General features: G+C 43.6%; 1 protein-coding gene across 1 annotated transcript in view; it reads right to left on the reverse strand.

The window, feature by feature from the left end:
- LOC135384289 (uncharacterized) overlaps positions 1-18,401 on the reverse strand; it is a 41,712-nt gene that overhangs the window by 12,510 nt on the left and 10,801 nt on the right. The window contains exon 2 of the mRNA XM_064613497.1: positions 3,837-3,943. Coding sequence (XP_064469567.1) covers positions 3,837-3,943 — 107 coding nt within the window. The remainder of the gene's footprint in view (positions 1-3,836; positions 3,944-18,401) is intronic.

Consider the following 18,401-nt stretch of genomic DNA (forward strand, 5'->3'; position numbering starts at 1 on the left):
CCCCCATTGCACTCGACTTTCAGTACATTGTGCTGCTTGGGCTATTTCTAATGCTGCCCTGCGTGTCCTTGGTTTTATATCAAGAATAGCTCGTGATTTCCGGGACCCGACTTATTTCATTCGGTTGTATACATCTTTGGTGCGGAGTAGGTTGGAATTTGCTTCAGTTATATGGAATTCTTTGAATCTGGCTCACATTTCTTCTATTCGCTGCGAGATCGACCTATAGGGGCGACACTGTCACCATTCTAGTGTGGATAACACGTGGGCCGATGTTCGGATTTGATGGTTCTTTTCAGTAATTCTTGCGTATATTCACCGGAAGATCACTTGTGCCGCGATGGTACGATACTATTAGGTTCCCCCGACGGCACTGAACGCAGAATAAACGTGTAAAAGCAGACGACGCGTCCACACTGCGATAGTTCTCCGTTCTCCGCAGCGCGCCGACACCGTTCGATCTCGGAGCGAATTGAGAGAGTACAGAAGAAGTTTACTGCTATCTTGTATGATAGATACCTTGACCGTGCTTGTTTTTATAATTATGTCACTGTACTTCACATGATTGACATGTCTACTTTATCTTCAAGAAGAACACTTCTAGTCTTTTTCTTTTTATATAAATTAATTCATAACATTATTGATGCTCCCAGTCTCTTTAACTGTGTTTGTTTTTATGCGCCAAGTAGACACACGCGTTCTTGTCAGACTTTTTACCCTTCTGTACATTTTAATTCTGGCCCTTTGCATCGTATTCAACATAACTATAATGCATCCTCCCGTGATAGTAGCATTGCTATTTTTCGTCCTATGTTGCGTTTAAACGGGAATTGTCTGGTTTGGCGCATTAGGCACTTGGTTTATGATTGTTGATTTTTTTCTTACATTACTGTAACTTGTATTTGAATGTTTTCAGTGCACTATCTAGTAGGATTTTCCGTTGGTGGGCACTTTTAAATAAATAAATACTATACCAACTACCCCGGATTGTTCCTATTGTGACAGCATAAGTGTCACCAAAAACAACAAACAACAAATCGTGAGAGGGAACAATGCCATTCGCGGAGTGTGGTCAAGTTCCGTTCTAAGAGTGCACAGCATTTCACAAGCCATGATCCCAAGCTTTGCACCGCTTGGAAACTAAAACCTGCAAAGACGTGTAAAAGAGACCCCCCGGGACCAAGTGTGCTCTGTACTGGAACCTGTTACCATCCGCATGCACCCCCTTTAATTCATATTGTTCAAGGATGGGATTTAGTTCGCACACCTTACACATTTCCCTCATCAGGCCCGGGAACATCTGATCTCTGCGGGAATCAGGGACACCATTAAAGTCTTAATGGAAAAATATTGTCTGTTACTCGACCATGAAAGCGTTTGGGGAAGTGGCATAGACTTCGCAGATGTAGGTTTCAGCGGATGTTCTGTGTGATGAGTGTCGGAGGACATCGATGCTGGAGATCTTGTGTCGATAAGGAAAGTAACGTTCTCGTATTAGCCAGACAACGTCACGTATGCCTGTTCTCACTTCAACAGTACACGGGTATGTTTGCAGCACTATTTGTGCTTCAGCTCAATTCGCAAGAGGTCAGTGGCAGCAAGCCTCCGTCGGTGTTGGCTCGCACAACGACGAAGCGAACTGAACTGAACTGCCCAGTTCTGTTGCATGCGAAGCATCTTTGATTTCTGGCCTTACAAGACGAAGACTTCACGAAAATTCGCGTTCTTGCGGTGACACATTGGCTTGTGCGATCCTCGTGCCTCTTGGAAAGCTTCTTCACTACTCGTTGAACCCCGTTATGATAATTTCACTAGTAAATTCCCTAAAGTCATTTCTAGATTATTCAGCTGATCATGTAAGTGCAGCTGTGCGGTCCAACTTAAGAAGTACTGTTCTAGAATAAAGGCGGTCACGCAGATGTGTTATATGGGTATATCCAACAATCTGATCACAGAACACGCAGTCAGATGTTATGTCGAAGCCACAAACTAGCATGTTCTGGAGCTGCTAACACGTAGACATCTACGTGCTATCCACGCAGCCTACAGCGTTGAGGAAACTGGTGTCGTTCAATAATATTTACTGTAGTAATAGAGTGCCACCCAGTGAAGAAAAGTAAGTTCCATCTCACGAGGTACAGGCGATGGCTCGCTCGCAAAAGCAATTGGCGGGGCAGCAGGAGTTCTTGGTGGTGGAACGCCTCTGGCCTTCGGTACCAAGGCAATGATACAAAACAGTTCAGTAAAAGGGGCCACGTGAGCGAGCTGGTGCGTTATGGAGGTGAGCAGCTGTCCCTGAGTTTGTTTGGCTGAGTTAGGCAGAATTTGGCTCGTTGTCTACACCATCAACCAACCCAGGTCCGGTATATAAAATAAAACTTTCCATCGGTTGTGGGATATTCTGTTATGCTCCGAACCAGAAGCAGTTAAGTAGCGACGCCGTGGTTTCTTTCACGACAGTCACGCCATATAGCAGGCTTGCCACATCTTGACAAGAAGAACGCCGGTAATCCAGGTATTCTATAACATAGCCAGCAGCAGTAGAATCGCTATTATGCATGTGGAAAGGTAGATCGTTTTGCGAACAGGTGAGGAAACGTTAAGGGAAGAGCATGAGGACGACAGTCGAAGATATTTCTCGGCCAAGCCAAGAAAAAGAACAGTATCTAAAGTCAAATAACGCAGACCGTTGGGCTAGTTGGTATTCCAATCCTGTTGCGCTGAGCGGGACGGAGCTTTATATGCTGCACCTGTTTTTGTCTCGCTAAGAGATAGTGGTTGTAGGCGTGTCTTCCAGGGTTAGCTGTGGTTGCTCCTGCTTCAGTGTGTTTTCTTTCTTCATTGTGTTAAAGTTGTTAGTGGCGCTCGTTTCTGTTTGTCCCTCCGCTGTCCGTTTTGTAACACTTTGCAGCGTTTTTTGCACCTTTGCAACAGTATCTGTTCGAAATAATGGCGGCTCCCGTCCTGAGGTTCGTCCTTGTAGTAACGGTATCTTTGCAATTGTCGCCGGGTGGGAGATTGCGAGACATCGTAGGACTCACAGGCCAGCCACTCGTTCGACCCCTGTCCTAACTTTCCTCTCCTCTCTCATGCCCATGACACTGAGGCTAGTCAGTTTACAGCAATGAGCAGCCTGCGCAGATGAACTTTTGCCACAACTCGCATGACCCTCCTTGATCGCCCAGACCACCATGAATGTTTCCTGCGGTACACTTGTATTCCGTCTTACGTTCGAACAGGCGAGGATCCTGCCCGCAATGACAACGACATTTTAATGCCAATGACAAAGTCTTATTCCAAATGATAAAAGTCTCACCGCATTAACCTCCGTTTCATGTTTTATTACTTGTCCTTTGGTACTGCTGATACAGTTATTAAATTTTAATACGCGGTCGGTCGCCATTAAGGTCATGTTTGACCCTGTTGGCAACCATGCAGGTTCGAAGGTGGGCTGGCCATCACAATAGGAGGTTAATGGATGTCGAATATGGAGGAAGGAATGGGAATTAATCAGTGCACGAAGTGTTGTTGATTTGCTTTAGGTTGCGGCGAAGATATAGCCAGCTTACCTCAAGCATCGCCTTTATTATTTGTGGTGATGAAGCTCCCCATTGATCATCTCACAATAAAGTTGTTTCATTTCGAGAACGAATGGGAGGCGTGCTGCAGACAGTGTAAGAATTTGTTCGCGTTGAGTAAGTCTCGGAATGACATATAAAACCAGAACAAAATTACAATCCGTTAGTGTCTGGGGCATCCTTCACTTAGAGTGGAAGCTAAGTAAGATAGCAGGCGTGTTTCCTCTTTTCTTTATAGTCCTTACAACTTTGTCTCACCTTTTGGATGATCTGGGCCCTGAGAGTATACAAGTTCATCATCTCCTTCATACACGCTTCGAAGGCTCGGCTTGCAAGTAGGGCGGCCTTGGCCTTCGTCACAACGCCTAGAACAAAATAATTCGCCAAGGTGTTACGTTTTGCATACATTTAACAACTACGAATGCGTCTGTCTGTTAAAATGGCAATGAGGTGTGATTTAATATTGGAGTTGGCTTCCACGTGGTGACCTAATCCTGGGCAGGTGACGGGTTGGACTGCTGTTTGATCAGCTTGGTGTTGCCTTTGATCACGCGTGTATTTTGTACAAATAGGATACTTTCCGAATAAACTTCACTGGGTTTCACCAAGTTTAGAGCCTGCGGGCGTTCTGTCTCGTTTTATGGCCCAAACGTTCTTGTCCTCGTCTTTTCTGCTGAAGTCAGCTGACACGAAATTGTACCAACGCCCCCGCTTTGGCTTTGTCCCTCTTGTTCATTAGGAGTCACAACTCAAAATATTTTCGCTGTGCGGTGTACTGTCGCTGCGCAATCAAATGCACGAAAAACAGTCGGAGAAACAGACACCTTCGACACCTCGCGTGACGTCAAAAAGTCCCCGTGCCTTTCTTCTTAGCTCACGCGCTGGTTATACCTGCTTGAGTTACGCCGGTGTACGTCACGAGCCGCATGACTGGGAAATAGGTTACGTCACGACGTTCCGTCGTTCCCCGTTTTCTATCTCTGTCTATTTTTCTTTTCTTTTTTTTGCAGGTGTGAAACTTCCCCCTAGGCTGAGCAGACAGACCACGCTCATTTTCTTGTTGAATATCACCCCCTCATTCTTCGGTACGGTCTTTTGAAGAGTGAAGGGGGGGGGGAGGTATGTAAACCTAATATACGAGGAGAGGTTGGTCTCAGAGTGGATAACTTATCAAAGGAACAGAGGCCCCCCCGCGCGCGCTGCTAGTCACCTGCGCTGCGCCCAAAGTCCTTTCGCGGGAGCTCATTTTAAAGGAGCATGCAAGTGACATTTAACGTGGCTCGAAATCCTGCTTCATCTTTGAAGCTGTCGACCAGGAGTCACGACGCAAAATATTTTCGCTCTACGGTGTATTGCCACTGCGCAATAAAATTTACAAAATACAGTCGGAAAAAGCAGTCGCGGACGAGAGACACGAGCCCCGCGTGACGTAGAAACTGCTCAGAGCCTTTCTTTTTTGTTTTTTCTTCTCAGCTCACGCGCCGCTTATACATGTTTGAGCTGAGCCCTTGGACCTCACTGGTCACGTGCCGAAGTCCGTGATACGTCACGACGTCTTCTCATTCGCCGATGCGCTCTTTGAATGTGGAGAGGGCTTCTAAAAGGTGTGTGGAACAGAGTCTTGCGCGTGCTCTGTAGGTCACCTGCGCTCATTTTATTCGTTGCAGAAGACGTCGCAGCGAGAAACAAAAACTATTTTAGAGGTGACTTCCAAGCTCCTTTAAGGTACAACAGCACAGGGCGTTCTTCGAGCCGCACAACGCCGAACATTTCTCAGCGGCAAGGGAAGGCGTCGAAAAACGCCCTGAACTAACCGCATGCAGCATTTCTACAACGACGGATGGACGGCGTCCCATGCGAACGTTTCCATACGCTCTCAAAGGATGAAACACCACAGGACTTGATGGACGCCACTCATACAAGAATTACGTTTTTAACATCCGTAACAATGTTCTGATCTCTGCCGAACGCGACCCACCCAAGCAATTCCGCGTGCCGCCATCAATGTGGTCCCTCGAAAACTTGCGCGACCAAGGGACGTAACCTGAGTCTAATCACTGATTGATCGCTTGCGCTCCGCTTCCACCGCTTCCGTCGCCCGCCGTTCAGGTCTGCTCATCTCGGACTTCGAGGACGGCGGCGTGCCTCTTTTGTTCTCTACCGCTGTGACTTGCCGCACGACAATCGCGTCAGCCCACTGATGGAGAAGAAAGGAGAAGAGTGTGGTCACGTCATTGCCTCTTCAAATGCGACAACACTTGATGTTTTTCACACCACCAATGGGCGATGCACTCGCAGAGGCTCGGTATAACGGAGGGACTCGACAGAGACCCCCCGATACACGCCAGTCATCTACGGGAGATAGTCCGTGTAACACAGGAATATTGCTGCTGAGCGCTATAAAGACATGAGGACATAAGAAAGGAACACAACACATGCGCTAACTTCCAACACTATAATCTTCTTCCTGTGTTGTGTTCCTTTCTTATGTCCTCGTCTTTATAGCGCTCAGCAGCAATATGGTCTCGTACCAACAAGCCCAAATTTCGTCACACTGACACAGGAATGTTGGCTTGTTGGCAGGAATTCATAAACCAGGAGCAACGAAAACGTACGCAGACAGAACACAGTAACTGAACACGAAGATCATTTCTACACAGTAGATTCTATTCATTTCTCCCTGGTCGACATCAACTACCAAAGCAGTACTATTTACACGCAAATGCTGTTCTCTGGCAGAATACCTACGCACGACTATACCGCTTTTAAACATACGTTACAACCAACAAGCCCGAATTCTTAAGCTTATGGACCATCGTGAAGTTGCGCTACGCAGGCCCGCTATAGGTTCCTGGTTTAAGTTATGGGGACGAAGTAGCCAAGAAGCATGAGTGAAGAGAGTATGCATCTACCGTAATTTTAAGAGTAGAATTAACAGATTATCTGTTGAGAAACGAAAGTTCTATTGCGGCTTATTTCTCCCGACATAGCCGCAACAAAGACAAGCCTGCCACCATTGTGGCTCAGGTGTCACTGGTATAGCTGACGCACTCGCGAGTGCAGTAAGGTCCCAGAAAGCGAAATGACACATACGCGATGCATCCCGGCCTTCGATTCTGTGACATTTTAGGACGTACGCACCTCTACAAAAGAGGAACGAACCGTATCAGTCTCCGGGCTCTTAAAGGGAGACTCCGGGACAATCCGAAACTATTATAATGCTTTGTTCGATATATTCTTCCTCAAACTGGTATTACTCTGCGTGATGCTCTAGATGCTGTTCGAACGATTGGAAAGAAAGTGGACGATGTATTACAAAGGGTCTCTAACATTGAAGTTAGGATAGACAAAATAGACGGAAAAAAAAAACTTGCTTGAGCAGCGAGCGGAACGTCTTGAGAACCGAATTATTGACGTCGAAAAAGCCATCAATCGTAATGAGCAGTATAACCGTCGATATAATCTAGAAATCCATGGCGTCAGACAGAACAAGGATGAAAACTTGCTCGAGGACATTAATGACATCGCTAACGCGGTAGACCTTCCACCTGTAGATGATTCTAATGTCGAAGCCTACCATGGACTTCCTACCAGAGACAGTAGCAAAATCCCCGTAATCTTGATAAAATTCAGGCAGAAGAAAATAGTTTATACGTGGCTACGTGGGAAAAACAAGATTAAGAAGCTGCCTAACGACCGTGTGTATCAAGATGCATTTGTGTTCGAGAACTTGACGGCTGTAAACAAAAAAACTGTTATGGCAAGCCAGGCTTCAAGCTAAACAAAAAGAATACATGTTTGTGTGGGTTCGTAATGGAAATATCTCTGTGAAGAAGGATTCCACATCTGAAAGAGTACGCATTGAGGACTGCAATGATATAAGTGTACTGTAGGCTGTTGCAGCTGAACGATGCATGCTATAACCTTTTCTTCTTTTGTTTCTTCCTTTATTCTTTTTTTCTCTCGTTTTATCACTTCACACCACCAGTGCAAAGGACGCCAACCTAAGTGTAATACATATGAATGTACAAAGCTTAAATAAGAATTTTGATCCAATAATTACAAATGTTTTGCCTTTTGTTCTTCACCTAGTGTGATTGCAATATCTGAGACTTGGTTTATATCTGAACGAGAATGTTTTTTTTTTAATTGATGGCTACACGAGCACATTTGCGAATAGATTGTCAGGTAGCCATGGTGGCGTTGCACTGTGCATTCGCAACGAAATACCTTAAAGCGTCTGTGGTAACCTTGCACTCGACGTCCCTATGTGCGAAAGCATATTCATTAACATTCCTGTGACTAGTGGTCTTACCTGCTTAGCATTTAAGGATTCTCCGCTTATTATCGGTGTTATTTACAAATTTCCAATTGTGAACAACAGTGTATTCTTAACAGCATTAGAAGCCTTACTCCATGAGCTTTCCTCACGGAAACTCAATATGCTATTGTTCGGTGACATAAACATTGATGTCCTTAGACACAGCTCAGCTTCCACGCAATATTTGGAGCTAATCTCATCCTATGGATGCGAACAAGTCATCAAGTCCCCAACTCGATACATGGAAACAGGAACTGATTCAGCGCTAGATCATATCATCACAAATATGAATGGTCAGAGAGTATCTGCGGATGTTGTGGTAGTTAATGTCGCAGATCACGAAATCATATTCATTTGTGATACAGGAATTACTACAAAACCTCTAAGAGAACTACAGAAACGCTTAGTTTATTATGATCTGCTTGAGAAATCATTGCGGGATGTTAACTGGGAATTTCTGACGAATGACAAGTCTGTTAGCAACAAGATTGACCAATTCATTGACGAAATTAGCAATAGCACTACTGTTGTAGAGTTTAGTAAGCGCAATGAATTAAGGAAGCCTTGGGTAACGGCATCTCTGCTGCGATGTATTAAAAGCAAAAATAACCTCTACGAAAAGGTACGTATGCATCCAGATAATGCAATTTTACGTAAACGATTTAGTACATATAACAACATTCTACGTTCGGCTCTTCGAGACGCGAAAACGTCGTACTACCACGACTGCGTTACGCAAGTTCACGGCAACACAAAGAAGGTATGGGAAACCATGAATCAGGCGTTGAATACAAGTAACCAGAGACGCAACATTATGGCGATTAGAGAAGACGATGGAACGCTTATCTCGAACAAACTTAGTATTACCGATATGTTCAACAACTTCTTCATGAACATTGGGCGGGAGAGTGTGACTGTCAGTCGGTTAACTTATTGAACCTTGAACGACATCCGGCTTCACTTTTTCTAGCGCCAGTAGATCAAGGCGAGATAGAATCTGTTATCGTGCAACCCAGTAAACCAGAGACGTCCCCTGAACATCCATGTCATATCCTGACTCGGAGGTTGGAACGTCCCAGGGAACACGCCACAAATCCCATAGACATCATCTGTACGTCCAGGGCACAAAAAAATCTTCCCCTGTTGCACATCCCACGAACATCCCACAAACGTACAGTAGACGTCCGTGGGATATTGACAGCTTTGAGATCGAGACGACGTATGGATGTTTATTTGGAGCTTGAAGTTGCCCCCCTTGCCCCCCTCCCCCCCCCCTGACGGCGCCCCTGGTACGGATTGACGTTGCACTGCTACGTCAACGCGTTTTTGTTGCGGAGTCTCCCTTTAGAGCGTCGCAGCTGCCTTTTGGGAAAGGGGGGGGGGGGTTGGCTTCTGCTACGCTGACGCGCTTCCAAGGCGCATAGCGTTCAACCGCAATTGATCTCAGCAGAAATATCTCATCGTATGTCGTTATGTGTGCCCAAGTAGACTTCACCTGTTCATGTCCCCATACAGCATGTCCCCTAAAAGCGCGTGCAACACATTCCGCTGACAGAACTCTGTATTCGTTCGCTAGTGGCACTTTGCCTGTGGCACGGCGAAGCTTTTAATGCAAAATTTTTTAAGCGAAAATTGGGATCTTTCAGATTCCATTTAAGTTCCAAATTGTCAACATGTAAAGAAGGCTTCGTTTCCTGCACTGAAAGGGTGGGGGTGAAGCCCACCAGCATCAAATGCGCCATGCATTCCAAACACTTCGTTCGTGAAAAAGCAAACGAAAAATTAGTCGGAATTTTGTGTAGTACTTGTGAAATATTCTATGAAGTGGAAAAGCTTGCAAAATCAAAGTGTACTTAAGTAACTGGCAATTGTATTACTAAAGTTTTACTGTCTGGTAAAATGCGTCAAGGGCACCTACAGCGTATGAACGTGCGAACAAACCTCTTCAGTTAGCACGAAGAATCAAGCAAGTTTGCAGCACCAGCTCCTGTGGCATAGTGGTTAGAGTGATCGCTTTCCACGCCGAGGCTGGGAGGTGACACGGGTTCGAATCCTGTCACCGGCTGTGCTGTCTGAGGTTTTCCCTGGGTTTTCCGAAGACTTTCCAGACGAATGTCGGCACAGTTCCCCTTGAAGTCGGCCCAGGACGCATATTAACCCCCCTGTCCCCCACTCCTTCCTGCTGTCCTCTCTTCATCAGTCCATGTCTATACGCTGCTCATAGCCACGGTTGCTTCGCGGCGCTAAAACGGAATTAAAAAAAAAAGTTTGCACCACAATACATCTATAGCAGGGGTGCCGAAGTGATTGCCACGATAATCATAATCAACCTTTAATCATGATAAAAGGTTGAACGTTCAACGTTCCCTGTCTGTCTCTGTGTTGCTTTCGTCTTCTTCACTGATGAGTCTCTTAGCCTGTTCTTGCGTCTGATTTTTACTTGATATTGATATTACTAGTACATTCCTACCAAAATTTCTGAGCAAACCCAACATTGCGTATTTGTAATATTGGTGCCGTGAACTCAATGCCATCAGAAACAGACTCGTTCACTCGCAGGTTTGGTGATCTGCCGAGCGAATTCCAGCAAATATTCTTCGAGTGCAAGGAGACTTGAAAGGGAGCTTTTTGGCTAGCCGTTTCCGCAGATGTTGACAACGTTCCTGATGAATGACAAATGGTTGTTTGACAAATGGTGTTTTGACAAAGGTCTGTTTGACCTGCAGTGCGACGCACCCACCGATAAGAACGAGTCCGCTGAACTGGTATGTGCTTCGCTTTATTATTACGTTGAACGAAAGTTTCTCAAGACACATTTGTTGCCGCGGACAAACCTGTCCATGTTCACTACAAGATACGTTGTTGCGCACTTGGTCGAGGATTGCTGTGATAGCGTACTATCCCAGGGGAGGAATACGCAAGGGCACGTCTGTCATAAAGCGAAGAAGAATAAAGAAGATTTAACAAGAGAAAAGTGTCTCAGCGGATCAGGCAAGACCGGAACGGTCAAGGAAAAGGTTACCAAAGACACACGAGCACACACGCAAGCCCTTTTTGTTCGCAGAGTCCTTCGATGGCGCTTAGACTTTCGATGCACGACCCGAGGGGTGGTGGTGGTGGTGATGGTGAAAGGGCTTGCCGTTGTCGGCCTCACGTATGTGGGCAACGTCACGACTGACGCCCTGGGGGAATGTGCGTCCTGGGCCGACTTCTAAGGGAACTGTGCCGACATATGTCTGAGAGTGTCTGAGGAAAACCAAGGAAAAACCCCAGACAGCACAGCCGGCACCGGGATTCGAACCCGGGTACCTCCCGGGCTGGGGCCGGGGCCGGATAGTATAAACATAACAACGTCTAATAATAATAATTCGTGGCTTTACTGCACGAGAGCTATGTCAGCATACGTCTGCGAGCAGGAGTTTTCCTAGATGAATCTGAATAACTCAGAGTTACGCTCACAAGTATAACAAACAAAGACTAGAAAGTTGCAATTGCGTTACCACTTTCACGGGATGCTGACGCAATAATTAAAAACAAGAGGTGCAAAGTTTTCTCGTGACACAGCAAATAAAAAGGATTGGTGGCCGCGCGATTGAGCAACGCTAAGAAACCCGAATATATTGGTTTTAGGTAGTTTTAAGTTCTGTATTGTGTCATGTGTATCAGAAACAGGCTACCCCAAAGCCGGGCGGCCCGCGTAGTTCCTCCATGGCTCAATGCGGCCCGCGGACAAGAATGGGTTCGGCACCCCTGATCTATACGTAGTGTGAATGTTGTCGCGGCTGCGCAATAGGGATTTATAGGGTCGCGGATAGCGTCGCTTGCGAATCCTTGGTGCTTATTTAGAATCTTTGTAACACTGGAATATAATTAGTGTCTGACGTTTTCAGCTTAAATGGCTTTCCCGATTTGGGATCGGGGGGAGGGAAATCGGGTGTTATATTCCAATCTGAAATTCGTGGTGAGATCGGGTACTATTCGTACGTATACTAATTTTTGTGTATGTTCGGTGGGGAACACGAAAATAGAACCTTGTTGTATCCACGATAGGAACACCTGAGTGCAGATTATTTCTCCTGCAAACCATGTAAGCATGAAGATATCACGCCCTCCTACACTTATCGCTTATCGCCACCAGACAAGTTCGCCGACGAGAAAATAACCTTCTCTCTTCCAATGTCACCTTCACGCAACATCCTCTTTTTTGACCCCAGTTTTGATTAAAGGCATTCTAACGCCGATCGAACGAGCCATATTTTATGAGATTGGTTCTCGCAAGTACAGGACGCTAAAGGGCATGCCATGAAACATCACTTCAAGTAAAGAGTAAAAAGTAGCAATAGTAAGTCCCAGTGAAAAGTAGTAAATTGTAAAATAAGCAAAAGTAGGACAACTGTTTGAGAACAGAAGTTCAATACATAATTAAAAGAAAACAATTCCTTTTTGTGTTCGTTTGCCTTATTTACTAATGCAGCTCTCCCTGCAGTTGCGAAGAGGGTGGCGGGTAGAAGGTTCATAAAGCCAGAGTCAACCTGGATGGCCACGAGCCGCAGCGTAAATATTGCGGAGTCTATTTTCATGCACATACAGAGTGTGGAGCAAGAGCACGTGAACAGCCTAGAAAGGAGAAAAAGTGATAGAGTAGTCGCACATTCCCTGTTTACAAAATAAAGGCTCCAGCACTATCAGATGCACTGCGGTTAACTTAATTACCAGTTACCTTACGTACCGATCTCAAGCTATCAGATACCAGGATGTGTTCTCGTTACCAGCAACTTTTAATATGGCAGTCTCCCAAGGGTGTCACACCCTTGGGGCACTCCGTACTTAGTTACTTACTTTTCATTAACAGTCGTTATGCGCACATAGCTTATTCAGATGTTTACTTATATGCTGATGACACGACTCAACTATTAACTGGCAAGGATATTTCTGACCTATCAGTAAAAATGCAAGTTGACATTAACAAATTGGTCTATTGGCGCCGTTGCAATAAATTACAGTTAAATGACAGTAAAACAATGACTATAATTTTTCACTCTACCAATCGAAACATAGTTACACCCACGTCACTATCGCTATTAGGCTCTCCATTGCAGTTTTGTCAAGAAACCGAATTTTAAGGTGTTGTAATTGACGAAAACCAACGTTTCGTGTCGCACATCAAACCTATTGCTCGAAGGGTTTTATATGGCATTAGTGTCTTTGTGAAATCCCGTCAGTATTTTCAACATCCATATTACTTAATTTATATTGCGCTTTTGGTCATTCCCATTTGTCATATGATCACAGTTGTCTTGCGACGTAAAGCCTCGAATTGTTATTATTTATTTGTCATATTGCTATTCTGTGTGGGGTATCACTTACAAGACCCATTTATGTGTCCTGGAAGCCTTACAAAACCGTGCCACCAGGATTAGCTTTGGTTTGCCCTATTTATCTCATGTTTCATATCGTGATACTCATATTCTCAGTATCCAGGACATAATAACATATGGTGTTCTTGGTCTGACTTATCGCATTTTAAAACTTAAACCCCCTTTGCTCAAGATGATATTTTGCCATTTTAATTCAAGCTCGCGTACTAGGGCAGGAGCAAGTGGAATGCTGAATCTACAGAAAGATCTGTACAAACTAGGGCAGGCTATCGTTTTCGTTTCGTGGGGTATGTAACTGAAACCTGTTGCCGCCTGAAATTAAAAAAAAATATATGTTCTTATTCATCTTTTAGAAGACAGGTAAAAAAATTATGTTAATTAGCAGTTACTGATCTTTATGTTTCCTGTCATGTACGGCGCACCATTTTCTTTGTTGTTTATGTTCCCTGGACTGTATTATTTTCATGTATTATGATATTTGATTTGTGATCCAGAATATATGGGGCAGTTGGTACATGACTTGGAGTCAGCTAGGGTTTAGTTTTCATTGCTTCATTTTTGTGGTCTTGGATTCAGTTTGATTAAAAGGGTTGAAAGTGCGACGTCGATGTGTGTGTTGTCTCGTCCTGTGTGTCACCTCGTTCCAAGTTATGAGTTGTGCTCTTGTTGTAATTCATCCACTTTTCAAGGAGGAGCTCTCATGTGCCCGTTGTGGAAGCTGTCATCGACCGCCCAAATGTACAACGTATACCTACAGGAATCCCCCACGAAGCTGTCATTACACCGCTTTCGGAAGCTGTTTCCTTACTCTGGACACCCCTTTTCGGTGCATATACGGTTCAATTTGGGTGTGAATCATTCTGCACGACCCTGTTCCACCTTTCTGGTGGTATTGGGGGGGGGGGGGTTGTATGGAAAGTGTTAGATGGCTTCAATAATACAGTGGCCGATTTTGAGATCGTATCTGTGGCTGCTGGTGTGAAAAGGCATCAACTCAGCAATTTGTTTAGCATTCTCATGGAATATGAAGCGTGTACACTGAGTCTTAATTTTCCCTCATGCCAAAATCAGTTAAAAACACAAACGTTATCTAGATGGTGAGTTGCGAAGCAACACGCTCGCGTGCGGTACCGCGTTAACGCGTCGGGCGCAGGATCGCCCAGATGTTTCCTTTCTTTGTATGAAGATTCTTGAATGGCGTACACGAGAGTATTAGATGAAAATCGTCCGGTGGTCCACCGCAATTGATGTGTTTGTTGAGTTTCAATAAGTGATGATACATCAGACCTTGCACGACAATATTGCACTTCTGTTCATTCGACATCATTGACTGATAGAAGAAAATAAATGTGTAGAGGTTCTAGGGTGGAATATATCACGTGATAAGATTTTTTATGTACTTTCCATTTCAACCGTTAGGTGTAATTTCAAAAAATCCGCAATGAATCGTGCGATATAGACTGCTTGTATGTGATAATTTGATCTGATTGCTTTCTTGGTTAATGCAATGCCCATTGCAATGTTTACAATTACGTTTGGTCTAGTGTATTTTAATTCTTCGTTAGCAAACCTCAAAAACTCCACCATCAATCCCAGTGGTCCTTCCGATGTTGACGTGCAAATATTTTTATAACTATTGTAGATTCGGCATACAAGTGCTCGCATCTTGAATTCCATAATTGGCGCCATATCTCAGAATACGACCATGTCTAGGACGTATTGAAATGCATCGATAATTGAATCGCTTCGAGGCTCCTCCTTTTCGAAGCAGCTTTTTATCAGGTCCTCCCATGTCCTATGGTAACGAGTACAAAATCCGTCCATCTCTTCAATGTATAGCAATTGTCTGTTCTGTTTTGTAGTGTGCCCCAACACTTAATTAAATCATATCGGTGCTAATTTTATTTATTAAAAATTTATTATCAGGTTTAGAATGTTCCACCTGTCGTGAGAATTATGAAATTCAATTTACAAAAAGATATGCTGTATAAGGAAAAACGTGTGCTTTCAATGATTCTACGTACAAGACAGCGCTAGAGAGCCTCCTTCCCTAACTTGACTTGCGGGAGTGAGTTTATGGCGTTCAACTATACATTGTATACCAAGACCATTGTTGGATTCCCCTACTCCCTGCGGGCATAACCTTAACGAAAGTGTACGGGAACTCAGCTTCCCTCTCTCACATTGTTTCCACTAGTGGGCCCTGAATGAAAAAGACGTGTTTCTGTGATGTATATTTGTGCTGCGTGATTACGAAAAATGTTTGCCTAAATTAATTACTGCTTTTGACTTTGTTTCAGATGATCACTCGATTGATATTAATAAAAATATTCTTCTAGTTGGGAATGTATTTTTGAGCTGTGTGCGTTGATTTTTGCTGTAGCAAACACAATAATTTGCATTTCAGATGAGTTGTTTGTGGCTTTTGCGTGTAGAAATTACTGTTGCAAAGTTATCATAAAAAATTATGTAATTCAATTTCAATTTCAATTCTCGTTTTCGAATTAGTATTGTTTCTATCACTGAATAAACTTGACTTTCTCTTTTTGCTTCAGATGTTCACTCGATTGATATTTTGTGAGTTGAGAATAATGAATGCATAATAGTTGTGTCTGATCTGAAATACATTAAATGCAACATTTCTCGTTTTGGTATTGTTTGCGCCGATAATATTTTCTCGTTTGCTTAGATCATGTTTCTCTAAAACCAGTTTGCACTGACATAAAAGTCTATTCCTAGATTTTTTGTGTGCTATTGTTTTTGTTAGAATTCTTATTGTGTTCTTGAGAGTCGAATAATTCCAATGTCTATTTGAAATCAATAAAAAATTCGTCTCTGTACACCGGTCCTAAGAATATTTTCTTTTGGAGGAAAGAATGTGAAAAAGAGAGAGGGTTTCCCCCACCCCACAGATATACAACAGGTTCTTCCCTTTGGGTTGTATCGAGGGAGAGAGTGACCCCACCATGTCTCGAGTCTGGTTGTACTGTGTACATAGCTGTGCTGCGTGTTTGGATAGCTATGTCAAGGTAATGTTTATAGTGGCTGAGTAGGACGAAAATTCTATATTGTTAGATCGCAAGGTTGATTTTATGATAGTTGAAAAGATATATTATTCCAATTTCAAATTGTAATGTTTGATAGTTGGTTTTGCTATTATTTTCCTGTGTGTTGTTTACATGTTGGCAGATGCATCGTTCAAAGCGTTTCTCTGCTATTCATCCGTGCATGTTTATCGTTTTGATAGATTGTTTTTCAATTATTTTCTTCTGTGTACCTCTTGTTTGCTTTGGTGCATATGTTTGGTTCTGTATTAGCTGTTGATCGTTTTGTTTCTCATTATTTCTGTATGTCTATGCTGTTTACTTAATAAGAAATTTATTAATTGTGTAATGTTGGAATAATCTTCCCTATTGCGCTCGAAAATGTTCATAACTGTGACAAAACAGGCGTACGCCTCCCATATTCAACAAAGCAGGGCACGTATTATTAGAGCTGGTTGTTGACTAGGAGCGCGCTATGCGGTGAAGTTCATTTTTTAATGTATTTTCTGTGTTGGATTCATAAAACAAAGTAAGGTTTGCAGTGTCTCTTAGAACGAAAATTGTATGGGAATCGACTAGATGAAGTCACGAGGATGATGTTATGGTAGATAAAATGATAGATTATTCTCCTCCTTTGTTGTTTTGATTAACCAATGTAGTGTTATAGATCTTCTTTCGTTTCGTGTTCGTGTCCCCATGGTCTTCCAGGTTCTCTGCTGTTCACATACATCTATTGGCACTTGCAATTAAAGCTCCACTATGGTGGTCACGTATAATAATGTAAGACTTTTTATAATAAAACTTTTAATTTTGATTGTAATTATAGTGATTAAAAATATCTTCTTTGATTAAATGTGTCATAATGGAATATTAGCTGTTGTGCATGAAGTTACATATTAGAACTTTGTAATTAAAACTTCGCTAGGGTGCTCATTGTTTGCACCGATAATATTTTCTCATTTGCTTAGATCATGTTTCTCTAACTTAGACTTTTTATAATAAAACTTTGAATTTTGATACATGCACCACCTGAAAAAAATTGCGAACAAAGTCGTCCGAGTGTGAAAAATCGCCAAAGATGTGGCCCGATGTTGTCAGTGTGCATGCCCCTACATGCGCGCCGCATGAAAAGAAAATGCGAACGAAGTCGGCCCAGGCTGAAAAATAGCCAAAGAAGTCAGCCCAGTGTGTACAACCATAAGTGTACGCTCAGCTCTTCAATCCGCTGGTAAGCACAGGGATAGCCCCCTCACCTGCGCACCACACACCGCACGCTGAAAAAAAATCGTTAGAGAAGTCGGCCCAGCTATTGTTCTTGAAGTTGCATACATCTATCAGAACTTTGTAATTAAAACTCCACTATGGTGCTCATGTTAGACTTTTTATAATAAAACTTGTAATTTTGATTGTAATCATATTGATTAAAAATATCTTCTTTGATTAAATGTGCTATCCCTTCTGCTTAATTGAAAACTTCCATTAACAATAAAAATGTTGTGTATGATGTGTGATACCCTTCAATGCTATTGCATCATGCCTGTAATAAGTATTGTTATGTGTACTGTGTTTCTTCTGCATCAAGTTTTTTTTGGCTAAGTTTTTCTCCTTCACACAGAGTCATAACATAATTTCTGACACTAATGACTTTAAGAAATATATTTTCACTTGTACATTTGTGTATGGCTATTCTTTGCATGTAAACCGCCTACTGCATACCCGTTGTAGATGAAAAAAAATTGCGATTGAAGTTGGCACAGACTGAAAAATTACGAAAGAAGTCTGCCCAGGCTGAAAAATGTGAGAGAGTAAGCGCGCACGCGGCCCTCCGGCCACGCTCCGCCCACCGGTAAGAGCCTCCACCCGAGCGCCGCCTGCCGCGCGCGAGGAAAAATATGCGAACGAAGTCGACCAAGGCTCAAAAATGTCGAAAGAAGTCGGCCCAGGCTGAAAAATGTGAGAGGGTAAGCGCGCACGCAGCCCTCCCCCCGCCGATAAGCGCGCGGACAACCCACCGCACAGGCGCCGCGCAAGGAAAAATACGCGCAGGGCTCAGGGCAGGGCCCAGGGGTCCATATTGCTA

The sequence above is a fragment of the Ornithodoros turicata genome, chromosome 2, assembly GCF_037126465.1.
Source record: "Ornithodoros turicata isolate Travis chromosome 2, ASM3712646v1, whole genome shotgun sequence".
NCBI classification, from domain to species: domain Eukaryota; kingdom Metazoa; phylum Arthropoda; class Arachnida; order Ixodida; family Argasidae; genus Ornithodoros; species Ornithodoros turicata.